At 30.6% G+C, this 25061-nt stretch overlaps 1 protein-coding gene across 14 annotated transcripts in view; it reads left to right on the top strand.

The window, feature by feature from the left end:
- LOC123010289 (CUGBP Elav-like family member 4) overlaps positions 1–25061 on the top strand; it is a 372656-nt gene that overhangs the window by 43580 nt on the left and 304015 nt on the right. For 12 of the 14 annotated variants that reach the window (XM_044407045.1, XM_044407033.1, XM_044407034.1 and 9 more), the window contains exon 2: positions 6615–6697. In XM_044407045.1, the coding sequence (XP_044262980.1) occupies positions 6615–6697 (83 nt within the window). Of the gene's footprint in view, positions 1–6614; positions 6698–12470; positions 12547–25061 lie in introns of those variants that run through there. The other 2 variants (XM_044407035.1, XM_044407042.1) reach the window with 2 other exon arrangements.

Genomic DNA, 25061 nt, shown 5'->3' with positions numbered 1-25061 from the left:
AAACAAAGCAATTTTAAAATACTATTATAATATGGAATATACTCTAATAGTAAAACACTAACACAAATATGACAGCATATTATTTAATGAAGCACATCAGACTATAAATATTACATCAGTTTACTTTTATTTAAATTTAGAATTACTAGAAATATTTAGAATTATTTGTATAAATGGCGCAAAATTATAAGCACCGGTTTACCCCTCGTTTTTCACCAAATATTTTATTTTGAACCTGTTGAAACAGTTTAGTCAAGTATTGAGCCTCTAGTTTTTCTTCCGAAATTAAAAATATTACTGGAAGCATTATGCAGCCTAAACCTTATTAGCATAACCTCATAAATAACCTGTATTTCAGGTTGTCTACCGTAAGTCTACTTTATCCCACATTTCTCAACTCCTAATGTCTTTATTCCCGTTTTGTGACTTGTACAACATACTTATGTAAATAGTACAAATTATTTAAGTATTCTACACCGCCGGCAAATGTGTATCTGATAACAAACTAATATCATAAATATTCAACGCCCAGTTTTATGTCGGTGCGATTTTTCCCTCTTTCACGATTCAATAACGTGGTCAAACTATTGTGATTCTCTTCCAACTTTTTATCGATTCATTTGAGTTAAACGAAAATCGGGGCAAAATCAATTTTACACCTTTTGTCATAATATCTCTCAATCTCCAATCGCTACGTAAATGAAAGCACAGTAAAATCATTTCGATGGCGTCGTAACCATTAATAATTCGTGTCGAGGGGTCCGAGTGACAGTGGTCTGAAGGGAGTCGCGTTTACAAGTGCAACAACCCGGAATTTTTTGCTGATTTTTTACGTGTGTGTTTTCCGGACGAAATCGATAAATTGCATTAAAGGATCTGCTTCAAGTAGAGCTCTACTCTGTATCAAACTTTACGTCCATCTCGTCGACAAACTTATCCCGGACTTTTCTGGGAAAAGTATTTATGTTTGCACCAAATTTTACCCAAATTAAACAAAACGGCTTGCCACTAGCCTGAATTCTGACGGATTATTATGTCCGATGGCCGTAGTTTATGACGACATGGAAAAGCTTTTTAGAGTTCGGTGAATCAAAAGTTTAATTTATTTCCACCTGTATTTTTGGCTCGATCAGGGCGCTTGTAGTTATATCGAATAACAATGCTTCGAGATAACTGTGCTCAAATTTGAATTGGGTATTCTGAGCGTATACAAAGCCCGCATGGAAATTTTCTTTTAAGTAACTTTAACGTCGCATTATCGCACATAATAATTCTTTAACTCGCTCAAAAACCTCATTGAAAGCGGGTTATTATAGCGCTAGATTAATATCGTAAGCACATTTTTTCACACTACATTTAAATATTAACAGAGCGAAATTATACGCCACTTTGCGATACAATCATCAATGCACTAAGTTTATTTCAGACCACCTTGTTGGTGTTTTAAGTATTAAAAACACTCAATTATTGTTAATTCGCTAACTTCTTGTTATTAAGATGTAAGATGTTTACTAAAATGCTAGAAAAAAAGAAATAAAAGGAATATAACAGAGTATCATGAGTAAGGCTCGGATTATATGCAAAAAGCATATTTGTCATTAAGAGGTATATCAACAAAATTGTAAGTTTTCTATGCATATCTAATGTTTTTTGATTAAAATAAGCTTAAAAAAATGCATATTTTGGCAACTTGGTGCATATTTTAGGAAGTATTGCATATTTGTGCATATTTTCTTCAAATCACTAATTTCTGATTAAAAATTTCAGTTCAAGTTAAAAATTGAACAGTTTAAGAAAAATAATCTTATTACAAAATATTTTAAAGAGGAAACAACCAGTAATTCGTAAGCCAAACTCAAAAAATTGATACCCTGCTGAGTGTTTCCTTTTTAAATTCGTTTTATACTGGGTGAATATAAAATATTGACCTAAGTGGTTTTTTTTAAATCATTTGTTTCCAAAAAATAATAATAAATATAAATTAAAGTAATATAAAAAAATATTTTTTTAGGAATAAAATTTTGTTTTGTTTTTGAGTTATTCGATTTTTGTTGTCTAAATTGCGATAAACATATGTAAAAAAAATAATTTAATATAAAGTAGAGAGTTGACTTTCATGAGAAAAATGTTTTTTTGGTGGATTGCCATTTAAAAAAATAAATATTTTTGTAGAACTCAGAAACAAAAAAATAACAATTTTTAAAAATTTAAATTTTTGATAAAACATATTTCTATAGAACTTTATAATTCATCATTTAGTTTTTTCAAAAAATAAATACTTTAAGCAAAAAATGTGATGTGATCTGAAAAGTACAAAGTACAAATTTTTTACTAGGTTATTAAAATGGCTTGTCTGAGGTAAAACCAATTTATTTATTCTTTCATTTATCGTGTGCAGTTCAAGATGTTTAGAGTATTCGAGGATAAAAATTTATCCCAACTTTGATTTTTTATTGTTAAAATTTTTGTATATCGATGCATATTTGGGATATATTCGAGCATATTTCTTAATATTTTGTGCATATTTTTGTTAAAATATGTGCATATATATGCGCATATGTTACGAATTTTTTGTGCATATAATCCGAGCCTTAATCATGAGTTTTACTTTAGTTGTTTTTGATGCTGTAAGTTGCTAATTCAGCACACTGCTGTGATCTGTATTTAAAAAAACAGCTTGAGAATAAATGAAGTGAAACAATATTTCTAAGTATATTTTTTATTAATAAAAGATGAATAAGATTTGACTAAACAATAAATTATACATAAATTAAGTTTTAGGGAAATATAGAAGTAGAACCCTACTACTGACCACGTTTGAGTGTCTATTGTTTGCAAAATCGCGTGAAAAGCTCCTGTATGTTAAATCTAATAACAGAAACCTCAGCCTTTGTTCCATTATTATCCAAGTCGCTAAACGCGACGCAGGACGCACACGATTCATGTGTAGTTTATTACTTCCTGATAAGAGGTCACATCCGCTGAAGCAAATTTCAAATTCTAACGTAAATTGAAACTATACTTCATGGTACTCCGTACCATTCTAGAAGCATAAATGCGGTATTAATCTCATTCATATTCACTTGGTTATGCTAACGACAATGCGTATATACATGCACGTGAAATCTCACGTGTGCATTACCGCTTTGAAACTCCTTTCAACTCCATAACTTCAGTTTCTAGACAAGTTTCACAATTTGAAATTGTGTTTACTTGCAAGTTTTTTTGTATTTTTCCTGATGTGTTTTTGTGGTATCTATGTCGATCTGAATACAAAGGTTTGTATAGCTGATAATGATATCCTTCCGGAGCACCATCTCACGGTAAACTGATAATAGGCGCGATAAGCACAACCCGGACTCTGCTCTTGGCTACGTACAGCTTTATCTGCTCACGTTGCATTAATGTGCTAATATATACAGAATAGCTTCACCTGCGTCCTTGCAGGACCAAATCGATTTTTGTGACGAGCTTAAAAAATACGGCTTTTTTCTTACCAAGAAAGCTTGTTTTACTTACAAACAAATTTTGAATAAAAAATTAGCTGTTTTAGATGTTCAAAATCTTATAAATTCAAGGGGAAGAATAAGCAACATAAAATAAAAAATATTCATGTTCAAATATTTAATTATATCCTACTTTTCAACTTATTTTTGTTTTTGTTTTGGCCTCACACTTTTTAGTTTTGCATGCATATTTTTAGAATTCTTTTAATTTTATTTTATTTTAGAGAATTGAATTATCTCATAATCAATATTAGAAATTTCCATCGTGAAAACATGAAATAATTTACCTGCGAAATATTTATTGAAAATACCATAAATTCCAATAAGTGGGGAATGTCAAGTTATATAGTAGTTAAATGTGTTGTGTTAATTACTGAATTGCGAGTAAAAGCACTATATTGTGTACATACTTACTCACAATAAATTTAGTGTTTTTGAAGTAATAGCAGAAAAATAAGTAGGTACTTAGTAGGTCAATAGGAAACACTTCTCCAACTCGCATCCCCTTCTAAAGTTTGTAAAGTGACACCTGTGTTAATTATGATTCAAATTTGAAACGTGAGAGAGAGTAATTAAATTTATATTATTGCCAGCTGGTCGTGCAGAATGGCACTCAAACCAAAAGTAATTTAAAAATTATTTTCAACGATTGTTGATAAATTAATTGCAATTTAATTGGTTGGAGGTGAATTACGACTAATTATTTCTTACTAAAGAAAATGTTTAGCATACAGAGTGGCTCCGCTTAGACAACCTCAGCGAATTTTTTTGCAAACCGCAAACACAAAATTCAAATTTTGGCTTTTGTTATTGTAATAAAGAGTTTTTTACCTAAAAATTACCTGATAATATTTATCACTTAATTTTTCTGTTATTAATTATAAACTTAATACATGGCTGATTCACATAAGATGACGAATCTTACAAAAAATCACTTTACGTGAATTAGCTTGTGATATAATAGATGCTTACTAAATTAAAAAAAGAAAAGAAACACCAATCAAAACAATGTTTTGTTATTAAGAGTAAAAGTACGTAATAGTTTATGTGTTTATTTTGCCAAACATAGTGAGTTGATTAGCAAGTAAATGAACAAAATAATCAAAACGCTTTGCAATGAAATCATAATAACATTTCTGTCAGTAGCGGAATTTGTTTTAAAATTTTTGAAGGTGTTTATTAATTTAACTAGTGCAGTTAGTGGTGTATGAACCTTTTCAGAAATTGCTGAAGCAGCGAAAGAGACAACATTGATAAATGCCTTAGTAAAAATACAAACATTTCAGTGCAAAAATAGAATTTTTACTCTATATTTGAAAGATAAAATTTTTACTGTAATATTTGTCATAAAAGTAGTGACTTTTGCGAATACAATATAGTATTTCAGAAACCGTAAAACACAGTTTTGTTTGCTTCTATATTTTACAATATGTATTTAGGTTATTTTAACACACATGCTAGATGATGTCTTAATTGAGACAATCTATATGGCTTTGTATTGATTTTGCAAAGATTTTTTATTTTATTTTGCTAATAAAAACTGGGTGCTAAAAATTATGGATACAACTAAATATATATATAACAGTTTACCTACTTTTTGGGCAAAGTTCAAACGGCAAAGAGCTAACAATAAATAAAGACAACATTTCCAAAGCTAAAAAAATACGTTTTTTTAAAAATTTAATTAGTTCGATATTTCTTTTAATAAGGTATGCATGTGTTACATCACCGAACTCAGAAAAAAAACTTTTTTAAAAAATAATAAATTTGACCTTTTTTGACATAAAAAATCAAGTTAGCCTTCTATCCTCAGAACAAATGGAGATAGAAATTTAATAAACATCTGAGACCACGGAATTTAAATACTTTTAAAGCATACTGGGTGATTCTTAAATAGACCGACAAAATTTTATCACAGCTTCCCAACGATAAATGGAGGTAAACTGTACGATTTTTAGGTTTATATCTTTTAGGGGCAAAACCCCCTTGATCCGTGCCARTWACGGCGTTTATGAATTGTTGCAATAATCAAGTACATTTTTATCAAATTAATACCATGGTTTCCACTACCTGTGCTAATACTATTTACGAACACGTCAGTGGCGTACGCTTTACTTCGAAAATCACTTAAATAAATTTTATTTGGAGAACGGTTAAACAAAGAATTTTTTAAATATTTTTTCCAGCATGTTCTCATTTGATACTACCAAGGATAAAATTTTGTCGGTCTAACTAAAAATCACCCTGTATACCAAATTTCAATAAGGTTGGATGAAGAGATTTTATAATATTGAACCTTGTCCATACCTTTTAGCGACCCTGTATATCGAGTAATGTACAGATTGTTTTAGATTTTATACTTTTTGTTTAAATATTAATAAAAAAGCAGTAACATTCTGCAATTACTATGTAAATATTTTTACTTAATTATACAGGGTGTTTTATCCAGTAGAGATTTGATATTTTTTGATTATTTTTTTTAATGTTGGTTATTATCAGTAGTTTAAGAAACCTAAAAACATCGTTTTTTTTAAGCGGAATTCAAATTGTAATCACAATTCTGTTAGTTTTTGAAATTCTAGAACTCACTGAAATAAAATAATTTTGTTTTTTGGATGTTTTAAGTCAGACATGCTGTATAGTCTGTAAATTCTAATTTTATTAGTTAAATAGCTAAATATGTGCATGAATAAAGTTAAATTTATTTTATTTTTTATTTGTGTTATATGGGCAATATTTTGTAGTCGGTATATAATTTTGTATTGATTTTTACTTTACTGATTATTTGTTTTCGTTGGGTTGGCGTGTTGTGGTCCCATGACCTACACCCATAAGTCTGGTCTTAGATCAGCTCCTCGCGTTCATAAAACCTTTTTCTGATAATTCCGAGCAACATTACTCGAATTTATTATATCAGGTCCACGTCCTGCAGGCATGCAATATCTCAACAAAAGAATTCTTCTTCCGAAAAGTCTCTCGTCCGCAATTAAACGGAATTATGAGAGCGTCGACGATTTCGAAATGATTTTAAAAAGAACGTTAGGAATTCTATGCATATTTGTGTGTTATTAGCGAGCACGTGCATGAAAAGGGCCGTTGTGATTGCAGGTTGCGCATTCCTGACGTACTTCAGCCCGGAGAGTGCCCTCAACGCCCAGAACGCTCTGCATGAGAAACACACGTTGCCAGGGGTAAGTTATCCATGCTCATTACCCACCTGCGCCGCTTTATTCTCCTCACTTTTTACCCCAACTGCTCCCTGTTCGACTTTATGGGAGAAGATGGATGGGGCGAACTACTCGCCAAAGCCTTTCTATTTTATTAGACGGTTTATACATGTGTTTCGTTCGTTCCATGGGAGGCTTAACGACCCAGAAATTTGTCTTTTTCTTTTTAAAATGGTCCGTAAAAACATTATTCGCGTGTTATGCGACGGGAAGATGCGCGGGGACTGTCTTAACACAAACAAACGCAAAATAAAACGACACAAATTTTTCTTTTACTCCAGTTTGGGGCAAAATATTTCTTCATTTAACATTATTACAGACGAGAAATGGGACAACCATTTATACGTTATTATTACAAAAAAGCGTACTAAATTTTGCATTAAAAAAGGAAACTTCAAAATACTTATTAATCGTTTTTTATTACGCGTATTTGCTCATTATTATTATTATCTCTATAATGGTATATTATATCACAAGGTAGAGAAGATTTTTTTTTATGATCGAGCTGTTTATAATAAATAGTAAATGCGAGGCTATCGTATAAAAATCTTCTCTACCGTGTTTTATATAACATTTTTTTCACTACAAGCACAATTATTACTCAGAAATTCAACGGTGAAAAATATAACCCTACTTAATGAGCTGTTGTCTCAGATGTAACATGTCGTAATTTTCAACTACAATTTTTGTTAATTTATTATTACCTACAGTAATTAATTACTTATGTAAGTTATTAACTTAAGGCGGAAGTATTATTTTCTTCTTATCATAAATGAGGTTAGTCATTTTTGTACTTCTGCAACTAATAATTTTTTTTTCTAAATTCGTAATATGAAATATTTGTTAAAATAACAAAGAAACTGCAAAGAAAAGGGAAAAAGTCTTAAAACTTACCTCACTACCAATAGTATTTTAACATTTTGACATAGACAGAATTATTAGAGTTGGGGTTACTCTGATGTTTTTAATGAAAAAAATTAAGTCTTTTAATTTAATTTTTCATTAATTTCATCTCGAAATACTTCCGTTAGTACTTGTGATGGTAATATGTAGTTTTCAATAATAATATTCTAGAAATATTTGTGTCCATGTAATGCCCTCCAATATCGGCATTTACCCATCTCTAATACATTACAGCCCTTGGTCTATAATGAAAATGATTATTGACTACTAGGACAGAAAAACAACTTCACAATTAGTGATGGGCACAATCGAATGAATCTTAACGAATAATTCGATAGTTGTCTATCATTCGAATTATTCGATAATAGAAAATACATTCATTCGTTAAAAATAATATATAAGACCGCAATACCGAATTATCGAATAAAATCATTTGTTTCTTTCTCACGTACAGTTAGTTAATGTGTTTATTTGACTCTAATCATTCAATCAAAGTTTGTACCTACTGAAATTTTGCCAAGCACGTGCGCGTATGAAAACAATTTGGGTTTTAAGAAATTGCTATTTAAAAAAAAAACAAAACAATACGGTCTAAATTTTTCGCCTTTCAATCATTAACTGTCCTGTTTTTGAAAAAAACTCTTTCTGCAGGCCCTGATGTCGCAGGTGTAGATAAATGATTTTGATTGAGTTATCGAATGATTTGAAGTATGATCGAATGAATCATTCTACACCATTTATTTGCTCAAACGATTGAATAAAATAAGCGAATGAATTTTAATAAATGATTCATTCGATAGTTCAAATCATTCGATAAATGATTATTCGATATTCAAAATCATTCGATTGTGCTCAAAACTATTCACAATCTCTCGACAAACTAAACAATGGTATCTTTTATAGCTGGTGGTGAAAATAGTATATTATGTCACAAGGTAGAGAAGAGATTTTTTATAGCCGAGCTGTTTATATCCCCAGATGCCTAGCATCAAAATAATAAATGCGAGGCTATCGTATAAAAATCTTCTCTACCGTGTTTTATATAACATTTTTTTCACTACTAACACATTTATTACTCAGAAATATAAAGTGAAAAATATAACAGTGCTTAATGAACATGTTGCCTCAAATGTAACAAGTCGTAATTTACAACTGCAATTTTTGTTAATTCATTATTACCTACAGTAATTAATTACTTATCTGAGTTATTAACTTAAGTTGGAAGTATTATTTTCTTCTTATCATAAATGAGGTTAGTCATTTTTGTACTTCTGCAACTAATAAAAGAATTTTCTAACTTTATAATATGAAATATTTGTTAAAATAACAAAGAAACTGCTAAGAAAGGGGTAAAAGTGTTAAAACTTGACTCACTACCAATGGTATTTTAACCAGAAATAAACCCATTTGTTGTTTTGACAGTTTTGACAGAATTATTAGAGTTGGGGTTATTCTGATATTTTTAATGAGAAAATTTAAATCTTTTAATTTAATTTTGCATTAATTTCATCTCGAAATACTTACGTTAGTACTTGTGATGGTAATAGTTTTCAATAATAGTAATGTAATACCCTTCAACATCGGCATTTACTCACCTTTAATCCATTATAACCCTTGGTCTATAATGAAAATGATTATTGATTACTAGGAGAGAAAAACAACTTCACAACCTCTCGACAAACTAAATAATGGTATCTTTTACAGCCACTAGTAGTAGTGAAAAAAATAATTTATTACATTTCATCAATTATTATTATTATTTTTATTTAATATTATTATTTGTAGTTATTAAATCTTTTTTCTTGAGTGCAAGTAGCATTTTTTAAAGTAATTATGTTGTTGCTTTTCTATTTTTGCCTTGAAATAAACACTTTTTCATCAATTTCCGTATCGAAATCACACCCCAGCTCTCGAAATTGAATTATTTCCCCAAAAGGCGTCTCATCGCAAAAATAGCATCGTCATTTCCAAAGCCGTTATTATCGCCGCAATAAAACACATTCCGGACTATCCACAGGATTCTGTAAATATTTAGGACACAAAAGGAAGACATAAAGATAATTTAAAGCGCCAGCTGGACACTCGGTTTATTTAAGACCATTCAAAATATACCAATGATGAAATATAGCTTTTTCACTAACCTCACCTTCCACTCAATGGCAAGAAGAAGAAATAGAACCATTGCCAAGCGGTTCTGTTTCCTGTTTTATCGAAAGATCTGGTTTGCGGTTGGATTTGCGAGTATGGTGTTTTAAATACGACTTCCGGGAGTAGATTATTCAACTATTGGCTTGCGTTATTGCCATAAATTTGATTTATGGGATACGAAAATAATTGGATTTCTCGAAAGACGAAGGCTGGCGTTTGTTTAGAGATTTTTACGGCACGTGCGCCAAAAGTAAATTTCTAATTTTATTAAAAGTGCAACTGCAAGTACAATGTCGCTTTTTTGTTTTCTATTCCAACACCGGAATAAATTAATATCGATAAATTACAATGATAAAACATAAATCATGCACTTGAACACAACAAAACATTTTTTTAAGAGAAGCAGATCTACTTTCATAATACTCCGATAGCGTGCCGTAGTATTATTATTATTTCGATATTACCCTCAACTATTACTTAGAAATTACCTAATAAAATGACATAGGCGGTTGCAAGGATATTTATTTAGACATTAAAATGATCAATAAAACTTCTCACAACGAAAAGTACTGTTTCTGTGTGATTAATTTTGAGTTGTAGCCAATGAAAGTGTGACAATTGTGAGTATAAAAAGGTCCAAGTCCGGCCATAAAGACGGCTTTTGTGTGGGGATATAATAACAAAGAATGGGTGAAATTTCTTTATGTGCTGAATTACGAAAGGTTTGGATAAACAACGGTGTTGTAAAATTGGGGAGCAAAAAATTGCAAAATTGGTAAATTTGAGTTTAAGTTAGTTTAATTAATTAATAATAAAAAGGAGAAGTAATAATTACTAATTGTCAAAAAATTATAATTTATTTTTTTAAATAAGAAAATATAATAAGTGTATGGTCTACTCTAAACATTGTGTGTTAAACAAAATATTTTGTGGTAAAAAAACTTTAAAGAAATTATTTCATTTAACAGAAACTTATACAGTTGTCTCAGAAATCATAAAAAAATTAAACTCTAACTCTACAGGTGGTTTCAGAGAAAAATACCCAGAAAGATAATATACCAGGAATATGGAACAATTTTTTTTAAATCCAATCTGTAAAAAAATTTCATGTTTATTTTTTAACATTATGTCTTGTTTATTTAATATTACTGATAGTTTTGTGTACATTTTTTCAGTAAAGGTGAAAAACCTTGCAATAAAGCCACAAATAATGTTAAAGTTACAGTTCAGAATACAGCTTCTTTGTTTCCTCTTCTAATAGCCTAGAGCAAAAAACAGAAATTTATTTTCTCACAGAAATTAATAGGGTCTGAGTGCAAAATTTAATTCTCTATAATTTCAATTTTTTGTAATAGAATTTTCCAATATTTCTGGCATTTTTTTCTGTGGTGCAAGTTTTAAAACACCTGTATAGTACAAAATCATGATGTAACAATTATGAATTCAAAAATATTGTAGTTTTATTTTTCAATAAAAAATTGTAGATGTTACAAAAAAAATATTTTCTGTCACTGAGCCAAATTTTCGGTTGTTATTAAGATTTTGACTTTCTATTGATAGCATCAAAGCTGACTTTTTTCCATTAATTCTAGAAAATTCTATATGTATGTTGATAGGCAAGATGGTTTATTAAGACTTGAACTTAATTTTTTTATAATTTCTAATTTTTATATTGATTAGTTTTATTAGTGAAATCTTAACAAAAATATTTAAATGATTTGAAAAAAATCAAGGAAAAGAGAAATGATTGGGATATAGTTTCAAAGCTCTTTTCTATTTTCCATTTTCCATATGGAGCATTATTTGTGTTAGTTAATTGTTGTTTAATACTAAAATTGTTCTCAAAATTTTTACGTTTTTTTTTTTTTGTAAAAAGAAGTAATTGAGTGAACACAAATGCTTTAATAAATTACGAGGCAACAATTAATTTAGTGTTTTTAGATCGTGCCCCTTGTGGAGAGATATTTTAGTATCTTTTAATTATTACAATTAAAGTTTAAAGTGCCAATTTAAATAATTCAACCATTACATATGAACTTTTGATAATTATCTAAAATTTGCATGACACTTTAAATTTTCACGAGAATTGATTAAATCTGATGAAATATTCAGATATTCTGTTCCACATTTAAATACTCTGAACTAATCTTTATACATTGCACAAGATAAGTGAATAATAAAAACATATTCGGATTAAATAAATAAAACATGAAAATGTACACTTTCTTAATTTGCTTGCTAATTGTTTTCATTTTCTTACTTAAAAATTACCTCGGAAAACTTATAGTTTGTGATTATTTTAACTCATCGAATAAAGAAAGGCTCCACATGAAAACGCTTTTTGACTGGACACATTGTGCGAAGCTTTCAGCATTTAAAGCTCTTGTTTACCGTTTTTGCCGTAAAAAGCGTGCATACACTCAATTCCAGCTTTCGCGCGATTATCGGTAATAAATCCCGTTGATTTGAGCGCTCGCGTCCGACCTTTGCGCGTATTTCAGTGAATGCGCACTGAAAATCGCGGCGCGGCCTGAAGTCGGCTTATGCTTTCCTTCAGACGCGCTAACATAAACAAACATGTCCGCTTTAAACCAAAAAACCAATCGTCTGTAGTCGATGTGTGTTCTCGGTCGGAAGTCGTACCGTGACTCGATCGAGGGCGTTTTTTTCCCTCTTATTAGTGACGGTGGTGGTACTCTCTCGCAATGGATTACGACATGCTCGTTTTTCCCGAACTTCTGGCATACTATGACACGAGTCTGGTCAGTAATAATGTAATTTAGTGCGCTGATAATTGCAAAAGCCCGACAGCTTTTGCATTGTTCCGGTTTGCTGTGGTTTTTGTAGTGTTCATCAATTTCGTTCGGTCGAGCGGTGCGTTATGTTTCACCACCGTTACGGCTCTAATAGGAATTCGGATGATTAAAGTTTGCTGGGATGAGGATGAATGGACGCTGAGTGTGGTTAGGATGCGAGATGATAGTGGTTTACGAAAGCGCAACGAACACATTTTCAATAGCGTTTGAATCAACGGTAATTTTAGATGTTCAAAACACATAAAAAGGCTAAGAATAAGATTCGATCGGCTATGTATAATAATGAGCAATCGGAATGTCTCGTTTCTAAGTCGTAACAAAACAAATCCCAGACTAACAATTCATCAATGCAAATGAAATAAAGCTGTCACATCATATAGAAGTACGTAGGTACCTAATTGTTTAAAAAAGTTTCATTTACAAACAAATTTTATAATCATTTGTTTCTGGTGTAATTTCTGACAATAAATTAATAAATGCTACTATTCTTATGCCAAAATATACTCGTATAAGTACTCTTTAAAAAAGCCGTTATTTTGAGAAATAATGTTTTGTATTGGTTCAGTGTCTAAACGTACCTTAAAATAAATTTAAATTATTTTTTGGTAAAATTGCTAGAGTTCTGTTTTAGTAACAATGTAAAAAAATCTATGTTTTCTGATTCTCCAAATTTAAAAAATAATTTTATCCGCAAGCGTCATAAAAGTGACCACTTTTATGACTAAATGTCACAAGTAAGTTTTACTTTTCAGCCATGGAGTAAAATTTTTATTTTTGCGCCTAAACGTTTTTATTTTTTACCATAACATTATTGTTTCTTTTTTGTCTCTTTTGCTGCTTCAGCAGTTTTTGGAGAGGTATATTTCGTGCCTCTATCGCCACTTTTGTCACTTTTTACAATGCTTTTTTCGGTATGAAATAGTGAAACCTTTCATTTGTCAGTAGGGTTTAGTTGTAACAATGATTTTTTTTACTCAAAAATCTAATTTTTCTTACGTATGGCTCTAGGTATACATTGTAGATTATCAGCATTCAATATTTTGCACTACTAACTGCACTATTCATGCACGAGTTAGATCAATAAATTTTTTTGAAAATCTCCGAATACGGTTGCTGATAAAATAGTATACAGTGTGTCTCCGTCTCCGGATTAAGTTTACAAGAGGAAAAAAAATCTTTGATTTTACGCCAAAATTGCAAACAAGACATTTTTTTTGCTTTATCTGAAACAAGTAAATCTGTAATTAAACTTCATTATTCTAACTCAGTAAAAAGAAAAATTAATTTTTCTCTTGATTTTGTACTTTTGGGCTAATTTTTCTCTGCTGTTTAAATCCTATCACATTGGCGGATTTATTTATTTGATAATGATGTCACTTTGACAAATGAGTTTACGCTAGTTAAATAGCAAAAATGTTTGTGAAAAACATAATTTTAATAAATAGCAACTCAAAGAAACAGCTTTAGGATAAAATCATTTTTCAATAGTTCAACAAGAACTATCATTATTTAATTAATAAATTAATTGTCAAAGTAACATATAGTTGTCAAATAAATAAAACCGCCAATATGATATGACTTAAAAAGCAGAGAAAAATTATTCCAAAGTCCAAAATTAAGAGAAAAATTAACTTTTCTTTGCACTGAATCAGAATAATGAAGGTCTAATTACAGATTTACTGGTTTCAGGTGAAGCAAAAAATATTTTTTTCTTTACAGTTTTGGCGTAAAATCAAAGATAAAAAAATTTCCTCTTGTAAACTCAATCCGGAGTCATACTGTATGTTATTTGGAGTAAAAGTGAGTTTATGTGTCTCAGCTAAATTATTTTTAAACAAATGTTAAGCTTCCGTATATGTTATTTTTTTTAATTTCTTGATTTACTGTATTATATACACTTCTTCAGGTCTAAATTCATATCAGGTGAATAAAAATTGTAGAACCAAACGTTTTTGCATAAACTATTCATTTTTTAATAAATTAATTAATGTATTATAAAGTACTATAAAAATATAACGTTTTATCAAGAATAAATTTTTTAGAAATGTTTTTTTTTGTTTTTAGCTTTTGCAAATTTTTTTTTTAATGGCAACCCATTACAAAACAATTCTTTTATTAAAGCTATCTAAGAATTTTAGCTATCTACTTTATATTCAATTTTATTCAACAATTTTTTTTACATAAGTTGCCATTGTATTAAATATCATTCTCAAACCACGATCGAACTTTTTATGGCACTTTCATTTACATTAATTATTATTTTCTGGAAGAAAAAATAAAAAAAGCGCTTGGGTCCATATTTTTATTCACCCTCTATATGATGTTAGTCTTTAAATATTTTTTTGTTCTTCGTGCAATAGAATAGAGAAAGAATAAACAAAAATATAAAAAAGTAAGAAAGAAACGTTTTGTAATATTTTTGATCGTTGTGTTACTTTAACGATATCTTAATCTCAGCTACTATAAATCAAAATACGTACAATTTTGCCCTCTAATGAAAAACACCTGCCACTGTGCTTAATGATATCATTACAACAAAGTTTTAGACCCATTTACATCTAATGCCTAATCATAAATCATGTAAATTTATGTATTACACTCAAGTAAGACACTTCATACTAAATACTTGGTAATAAATTCTAACCAAAAGGAGTAGTAAAATTAATACGCGCGCCCTCTAGTTGTTCGAATTTTAAATTCAGAACTGTATGTCGTTAAAATAAATTTTCCTTTAACAACATGTTATGACACTCACGACATCCCAATTACCCCGAAATTTCTGCTCGTCTCTTAAATATTTCCTTTGAAATTCTTATTTATTATCTCTTCCAATATTAAGCTTTCATAGTACCCTCTTAGTGGAAGCCGAAACTTTGAAGTATCCGAGTTAACATTTCACTTTATGACCGAAAGTTCGACTATGGAAGTTGCAACAGTTATTGTTGTTTCAGCAACTTTCAGTTAAAATGCATCCGAATGTAATGAAACGGCAAAAGCTTGCAAATTAAATTTCTCTTAAAGCTATTAAATCCGATGTAAAATGATTCGAAGCCACAATTCTTTCTTTCCAGTGGTCTTTATTTATGACCGGAGGAAAGTTATTGCCTGTCGAAAATAACTCCGAGCGTGCGCCTCTGCATTACCGGAATAAATTCAGATAATATTGTACTTGTATTATGATAACACAGCAGATGGCTATTATTGCTTGGATGAAGCATGGCCGGTGTCGATCCACATTGAGAAACATTTTACTTCCCAACTTTCAAGGAGTACTCGTGGAGATTGCGTCATTTATCAAATAACAACACCGAAATAAAATTAATGTCGGAATTCAATTTTGAAGTGTTGATATAAAAAGACACAAATAAAGTATCGATGAAAAGAGGACTTTTCACATCATGGAGACAGATGTGGTCAGACCATACGTTAAAAACTGAAACCGAAATGTGAAATTTGTTATACTTTGGTAGAAATAGGTTTTCGAGGCTTTTAAACATCGTAAAAACTTAAAATAGTAACGGTCTTAATTAATTTTTGCACGAAATGAAACGTAATGGTGTAAACTGATACTGGACGAGTGCAAGGATCGGTGTAGGTGGATAGCAACTGATTTTGATTTTAGAGAAAAAGTTGAGTTAGCTGCCAATCAAAACAACTATTGCTAGAGATAAGGTTTTACTTTACAAAATAAAAGTCTAATTAGTTTTCTTTTCAAAAATTATTCTACCTATTAAATTATTCAAGTGACTATTTCAAGCCAATCAAATCTTTTAAATCTCTAAAAATTCAAATCCAAACAAATTCAAATTACGCGATAATTCAGCACGTGTGCAAATTATCGATAATGTGCCCATGTGCTAAATTACTGCAAATCTGGTCGGATGAATCTCAGAAATTTTAAATATTTGATTTACATAAATATTTTTTTAATTTTTTTTTAATTAAATGAAAATATTGTTATTATAAATCAGGAAATAGTTTGCAAAATAGCCCTTGTGCACTTTGTGATCGACAATTTGACTTACACTCAGGATATTACTATTGACAATTTTAAAAGTTACTACAAATTTCAAATTTTTGGTGATTAAATTTAAATTTTTGGATTTTGGATAAATATTAAAAAATATCGGTCAAAAACAAAAAACTAGACTCTTATATAATTAAAAAAAATAAGATGTTGATGTTTTAACTTTGATGTAGAGAGCTATTACTCTTTACATTCTAATAATAGTAGAATATTTCATGCAGCATGCAATAGCATTTATGTTGACGAATACGTAGCACAATTGCCAAATAATCTACCAAAATTCGCCTTCATTTAATCATAAAACGTTCCGTAATTGCATTTAATGTCGACCGCAATTTTCATACAACACAAACATAGAAAAAAAACTGAAAACTCGAATCCTGAAATATCCTGAATCGACACGGCGGCCTTTCGAAATAAATGGTTTTAATATACACTTCAATACCAGGAATTTATTGGAAGTGACGTATGTAAACACAACGTGCCTAACTCGTGCCAAATTTTTAACCGGCTCATAAAGTTTTCATTTCAAGGGTTACACTCGGCACACTCCAAAGTTATAAATAAAAACCGTGAACAAAGAGTTTCGTTGCATTTGCAACGAATCGATCCGACCGATTTTTTTCAAGACTTAAAATAACCGACCAGATGTGCATCAGGAATTTAGTGGTGTAGTGGCACTTCCGGCTGCCCTACCGACTGCGCCAATTGGGCCGCGTGTAATCGTAAAAACCTATTTATTTTACTTAGACGGATTGTTTGAACATGTTGGGGGTTTGATAATAAATTTAAAAATCGAACCCAGTGTGTTATACCGGGTGGGACATCGGTTACGCGCACTTGATAAATCGCGACTTCAAATTAATTAAAACTGGGGATATTTCATATACCTAACTAATTATTGATAGGGTATAATTTGAGAATTTTTCTAATTTTTTTGGATAGGAATAAATGAGTCCGTAACAGTTTTGTGTGTTTTATGAATACTTTCTGTTAATTTACCTATAAAGTTTTTACACTAAATGAATCAGTACCTGTCAGCGCATCAAACTTTGATATCATAATTTCAAATTTTGACTTGGTTATCCAAATAATCGCATTTTTTTTATTTAAACACAAACCAGACCCGTGATTTATGACAAAATGGTATAATTTGCCAACAAAAGAATCATTTACTGGTAGCCGACCGCTTTAAAAGGTCTTTTTGTTGTAAACCTTGGAATCTTACCCCAATTGCAGTTCCCCATTGTCACCTAAATTTACGATGGCACAAATAGCAGGTCATAAATAAAAATGATTTTCAAAGTTAAGATGGAAAATTGCGTTTAATTCAAAATCTAATTGGTATTTTTTTCTGATTTTGTAAACAATTGTAGAAAGTGAATCTGCGTAGGTCAGTATAAAAATTAGAATTAAATTTTTTGGAGGAAAATTACTTTTTATTTTTTTTTTGGCTTTTTTTGTGAATGTAAAATTATCAAAAAATTAGAGAATGAACTTTACTAATGTCCAGGTAAGTGTGCAAAAATTTAACAATTTTATTTAATTACAAGTGGGGATTTTCTTTTTGGGCGTAACGGATGCCCCACCCGGTACACAGTGAGTCATGAAAGCGATCCATATATATTTTTTAATGCTCTTGTTTGTCTTTATAAAAATACAAAATAATGTTTTATTTATTAATTTTTATTGTGGCGATGGCAAATTATCCAATTTTTTGTAGAATTTTGAAAATGTAGTTTTCAACTTTCATTGTTATTAGCACTTAAAAAAGGTTTCGATCTACCGTTTAAAATATACTGGTACTGACTGGTCAATTCTTTCTAGAAGGTTTACAACAAATCAAAGAATCTCTTAATTGTTATATTGTTTTTTGATATTAATTTTTTCAAATGCGACCCTTAAACTTATTTTTGAGAAACTTTGGAAGATAAACGACAGGTTGCAACATGTTGGTCCTACGACCGCCTAAATCAAGTTTGTCGATTGCAAGACACTATATTTCATAAGTTGGAAATCTATTGACCATGTATAGAAGTAATGTTTGTTTTCAAAGCGAGTTGAAAGAGTAGGAAGACCATTTTTCAGTTAGGTGGGTTGGTACAAAGCACGATTTATGGCTCTATTAAGACGACAAAATTGACTTTCGTTCCGGGTCTAAAACCTTGACAATTTTCACAGATTAGACAAAAATTAGCTGCTAATTCCCCTCAGCAGGTCACCCCTCAAGATATCTTCTATTCACTTTGCCCTACATTCGCTTAATAAATAGTCATCAAGCGTTTAGTGACAATCATTCGTGTGTTGATATATCGGTACACGTGTATAAACAAATAATATCCGTGTTCAAGAAGACGAACAATAATTTATGTACGGCAGGAATCGCATCGTGAGCATATCTGACATGGTTGCCTGTCAGAAACATCTCTATTTCCGAACAAATAAAGAAATTTTTAATTTTAGAACCGCGGACTTTTTAGAAGGTTAATGTTGAACACCATGGATACAGATGCTGGGAGAGTTAAAATATGTAATATCAATAAACATGGCTATTTTCGGACCGGCTTAGTTTAAATATTTTTAATTGGCCAAACAGACCAGAAATAAAATAACAAATCGACGTGCGGAATGAAAAAGTGCAAACACCTGAAACTGGGATTAAGTAAATAGTGACTTTGCACGAAAAAAAATGTATTTTCAATACAAAGAGTGATTCTTTGAGTTCAACGACCACAAACGATGGGATAGGGGGAAAATGCTCGAGGATGTTCCTGGAAACGAGAGATACGTGGTTTTTATTCTTTTGACTACTTGAAATCTCCCCTCGAAATCATTTAAGACATGGACGCATCAAATACAATGTGGTTTCAGGAAAACCCGGCATCGTTGTGACGTTTTGTTGAAAAAACATAAAGAAAACTCGAACATATAAAACGTTGAAACTTTTTGTATTCTTAGATAATATTTTTTGGACATTTGTGCACATTATAATAATAAAACATAAAAAAAAGGTTTTACAAAAGATTTCAATTGTTATTTATACAGTTTTTATTTATTGTTGTTTTTGTTTTTAAAGCTGTTACAAAGGATTAATGGATTTATGAAATTTTTTAATCATATTAGGTGCCCTGTTATTCCCAAGTCGTATTTAATTTTTTTATTTTTTTTTGATATAGCTCAGCTTTGTCTTAATAAATACATACAGGATGAATATAAAGTAATCATTTGCCTCCAGAAAATAATAATTAATATAAACTAAAGCAATATATAAAATGTGATCGTATTTTCAGAACGAAATTTTGTTTTGTTTTTGAGTTATGCGATTTTTTTTGTCAAAATTGCAATTTATGTGAAAAAATTTTTTTGAAAAAATTAAATATAAAACAGATAGTTGTAATCATCAGAGTATAGCTCTTATGAGAAAAATGATTTTATAGTGGGTTGCCATTTAAAAAAATATTTTTTTGTAGAACTCAAAAACAAAAGGAAACTTCGAAAAATTTTATTCTTGTTAAATCATCACATTTTTATAGTACTTTATCACTCATCAATTAGTTTTTTCATGAAATAAATAGTTTAAGGAAAAAACGTTTGGTTCCATACTTTTTATTCACCTGGTATGTACTATAAAAGTATGTTTTGTTTTTAAATTTTTATTTAGCGTTGTTAATTTTTAGTTAACATGGTGTACAAATTTGCTACTACTAATTAATTAATGTTAGTACTAAGTAACACTTGTAATAAAAATTTTGAGATTACTAAAGAGTTTAAATAATTTTGTAATTACGACATTATATTAATTACTTTTTATTTAAATTTTTGGAACTCTTTTGTTTTAAAATAATTGTTTTTAATGCATTTTTAACCCATACTGGGTGTTCAAATTTTTAAAAGGCTGGTTCCCTAGGTAAATATAAGAAAAAAACGAAATGCTTTCTTAAGAAGCTAGGATTCCCTGAAGATGGCGGGCAAAAAGTTTTTTTTTTAATTATCTCAGTAACCGGTAGACATAAATTTATTTGCATCTGAAGTAATTTTTTGGTGCTGAATCTACTGGAATCTACTGGAATTTATCTATTTAGGACGTAAAATTTTGATTTGGAAGAAGTTTTTTAATTTCCTTTAGCAAATTTAGATTTATTAGCTAATTTTTTTCTTGTGTTATTTTTCATTTCGAAAAAAACGACTTTTTCTTAACTATGCTTAAAACTTGCAATCGGCAATTTCCCTCAACTGAAAAAGTTAATAATAATCACTCAAAACCGTTTTAGTGGTTCCTAGGGGGAATTAAAATGACATGATAAGTGACACACCTTCACCCACCCTTGAATATAATAAAAAAAATTAAAATTTAACGTCTTCGTTTTTGAATAATTGTAAAAATGGCTTTACCAAATAGGCTGTTGTATGAGGAGCGTCACTTACCATGCCATTTTGATTCCCCCTAAAAACCACGGTTTTGAGTGATCTCAATAACTTTTTTAGTTCTAGAGATATTGCCGACAAGGTTTAAAATTGACATCCTGTATGTGTGCACATATTTCTTTATACCAGGTGAATAAAAAATATGGAACCAAACGTTTTTTTCGTAAACTAAGCTCTTTACGAAAAAAATAATTAGTGTAGCGTAAAGTACAATTAAAATGTGATTAATTATCAAGAATAACATTTTTCGAAATTTCTTTTAGTTTTCGAGTACTGGAATTTTTTTTTTAAATGGCAACCCACCATGGTAATTTTTTTAATTAAAGATTATGATCAAAAAATGACCTCTAATTAAACAGTATTGTTTTTTGGTCAGTACTTTAATAAATTGTTAAATTTGCGTTCCGAGCCGATCACGAAGATTTTCCGAACTTGAACGAGATGGTCGTTTGATGACTTTGGTCGTTGGAAAGCCCGTTTTTTTCGAAACCACCCCAAAGCGCCTGCATAGAAAATAATGCTCTCTCATGAAACAACCACTTCGGTTAAGTTCGGAAAATCCTCGTGATGAGCTCGGAACGCAATTTTAACAATTAATTAAAAAAAAGTACTGGCTGAAAAACAATTTTATTTAATTAGAGGTCATTTTTAGATCATAATCTTTAATTAAAAAAATTACCATGGTGGGTTCCCATTTAAAAATTTTCCAGAACTCGAAAACTAAAAGAAATTTCGAAAAATGTTATTCTTGATAAATGGTCACATTTTCATTGTACTTTACGCTACACTAATTTTTTTTTTCGTAAAGTGCTTAGTTTACGAAAAAAACCGCTTGGTTCCATACTTTTTATTCACCTGGTATTTTATGTTGTAAGGTGTTAATTTTATGTTTGTTTTTTTCATAATTGTAATTTTGATGTGGTAAGTCTCTTAATTTGTAAGATTTTTAAAGCAAATTTGATAGAAATAAATGTAGTACAAATTGGGGTCGTTTTTTTGCTTCGATGCTCGTATTGTTTTTATGTTTTATGTTTGGATGTTATTGTATAAAATGCACGGTGTTGGCTCAAATAAATCATAAATTTTCGTCGATATTTTCCTCGTAGAAATTTGATTGTAACTATCTTTTGGCACTAGTGCCTAACAAATGTAACTCGAGTTTAATATTTGGGCGCTGCCAATAGTGCCTTATTTTAGCTGAATTTGATACAGTCGGGTTCCAAACTGATAATTCCCTTTGTACATATCCCGACATTGATTTATTAACAATTCGTAAAGTGCTTTATTACCACCAGCAACGGATAAAAGAAAAGCAGATTAGGGTGTTGGTCGGCGGTTCTTTTTTGCGGCTTTTGCATTAACAGATGAAATAAAATTCAGCTAAAGCTAGCTTTTATTAAATAAATATTAAATAAGTTTGCTCGCGAGAAAGTAACAATGGGTTTGTTTTTTAAGCTCGTTATTTTACAATGAAAGCAAATAAATTTTTGTTACATTTTAATTACAGAACGGTCTTAAATTTTCCAAATTGTTGGCACAAGAGAAGCGGAAATAAAGAGTACACATGTATCCGCTAATCACATAATCCCTTTAGTTACTTTTTTGTATCTTTTGCAAGCACGTACCGAATTACGGCTATGGTTTTACAATGGCCCTATTCTAATCCATTTTTAAACTGGCGATTCTACCAAAGGCTGATGCATATTTATTCCTTTTGTGGATTTAATTCGAAGCTTTTTATCGCGACTGAGCCGTCCATCGCGGACGGAATGTTGATCAGGAAGAGGAGTAGTTAAAAATATACACCCGCTTCATCCTTTTCTCACAACTGCTATCTACTCAAATGTCCATCTCAAGATATTTTTTTTCTACTAAGCCGTTTTTAATATTGAAGAGTATATGTCCGGTGGTTGTTATTCTTTAAAATTGATTTGTTTGGGCAATAAGCGCGGTTTCAATTTGTTAGGGCGAGAAAAATATCGGTTTTGTGATGATATCAAGGAAAGGCGAAGTGAGTAATTTGGGTGGAAATAATACAGTAGGTTGATGTCTGACAGCCTGTCTATTGAATATTTTATCCTCGTTCGACCTCGTCTATGTATTTGATCATAACGTTTTGAGAAATAGAAGTAGAACATATTATGTTCCAAGAAAATTCATGGATGCTACGTGCAAATGTGATGTTTTTTAAGTCGACTTTTCAGCTGTATATTTTTTATTTTGTCTTCTGCGTGTCGAAATGTTGCGTCAGCTCGCAAATATTTGTAATTAAAAAGGGGGTGCTTGTAGCGCAGCATCTGTGGAGATTGTTTTTAAATTAAATCTTATATCATCGTGAGTACGAATGCGGCTTGAGATTTCATCAATTATTTATTTAGAACAGTCGGAGAAGAGCACGAAATTAAAAGCTGTCGGGAAAACATAATTGCTCATCGGAGGCAGCCGCTGATGGAACTAGGAAGATGACGGCGAGTGGAAGCCTGCAGATTGCTCGACGATGAGAAAATTAGTGGAAGCCGTCGGAATGGTCGACAAGACAGAAATCATTAATTTGGTGACGGCGTCTAATATCCCACCCCCGGATTACTTCCACCAAATCCAATTCGGTTAATATGCAGCCCGAGTAGGTTTTTCCCAACTTTCGCACACAGCAGAGATGTATTACATAATTCAAGCTCTTTGTTGCGATGCAAAAAGCGTCGCCGCCACACAAATAGCTTTCACTTCTTAATTGAATATCACCACATTGCCAGAAGCACGCAGATCGATACAACTAACGTTCATTTTCCTCACCATTGACCAATTGACAACTCTCTGTTTTTATATCTAATCGCTTCGACCCACACGAGAATGCTTGGAAAAATACCGAATCAATTGTGCCAAAAAACAAGGAGATAAAAATCAAAACAAAGCGCAAATATTGCATGCGGGCCTGATAGGGAAGGGTCCGTCACTCGCCGGTGACTGCCTCCATATTTCATTATTCTTCCCTCTTTTGGTCATGTCACTCTTTGACGAAATATGCTGCAGTTTCGGGATAATCCCACTTTTAATAACTTGATTAGAAAAAGTTTGCAACTTTGCCTTCAATTCTACTTTAATTAACTCACAAACAACCTCAAGCTCGGATTTGGGTCAATACGTTAAATAAGAAGTTGAGTTTCCAAGTGCCATTACTTCAACAATTTACCATTCTCTCATTCTGTTGCGATTTCTGACACTCAAACTCAATTGCCTTAATTAGTGATTCTACAATCTATTCCCAAGAGCGTTGTCGGGCTAGAGCACATGAGTGAAGAGTTTCCAATTTTCCTATCATTACCTTTTTTCTTTCTAATTGACGATCATTGAGAAGAAAAGTAGAAGCTACAGGCTTTCACTCAAAACAATAAAAATGTCTCTGGAAGAGTTTTATGAGGTTGAGAAAAAATTAATCAAACGAGAGTTTCAACAGGGTCATGCTACCGGGGGCTTATCAATTTTTTTTATCAAATTTTTATTTCATTAGAGTGCACACCCATACATATTGTAAAATATTGTTGGGGGGGACCAAAACAGATGAAAGAGATGTTGTAAATCTCTTATGCGTTTTTTTCTTTTTTTAATTTACTTGCAATTTTTAAACTTTTTAGAAATTTAGTCTGGTAATGTAATTTGGTATGTACCTAATGTGTATTTTTTCTACTTTTTTGTATTCTCTTATTACAATGTGAAACACGAAAATAGCTCTTGTGTAATTTTGACACCAAAATAACCTGATTTCAATCCACTTGAAATTTCTTGTTTAGTCTTACGTATATTTCTACATATGATTAGTACTATTATTATTCTTATTATTATGTTAAAAAAACAAAAATTTGTTTTAATTAATTTTAACACCAACAAGAACAGATTTACGTCCACTTGAAATGTTTTAGTTATACGTATTTTGGCCTATTGTAACTATCGTAATTATTTTTATGAACTAATATTTTTAAATGAAAAAAACGTAGTTTTATTTGTTTTGCCA

This window comes from Tribolium madens, unplaced genomic scaffold, assembly GCF_015345945.1.
Source record: "Tribolium madens isolate multiple individuals breed KSU strain unplaced genomic scaffold, Tmad_KSU_1.1 Scaffold_7;HRSCAF=85;Tcas5.2_LG10, whole genome shotgun sequence".
In the NCBI taxonomy this organism is placed as follows: domain Eukaryota; kingdom Metazoa; phylum Arthropoda; class Insecta; order Coleoptera; family Tenebrionidae; genus Tribolium; species Tribolium madens.
This window is presented reverse-complemented; position numbering and strand designations above follow the sequence as displayed.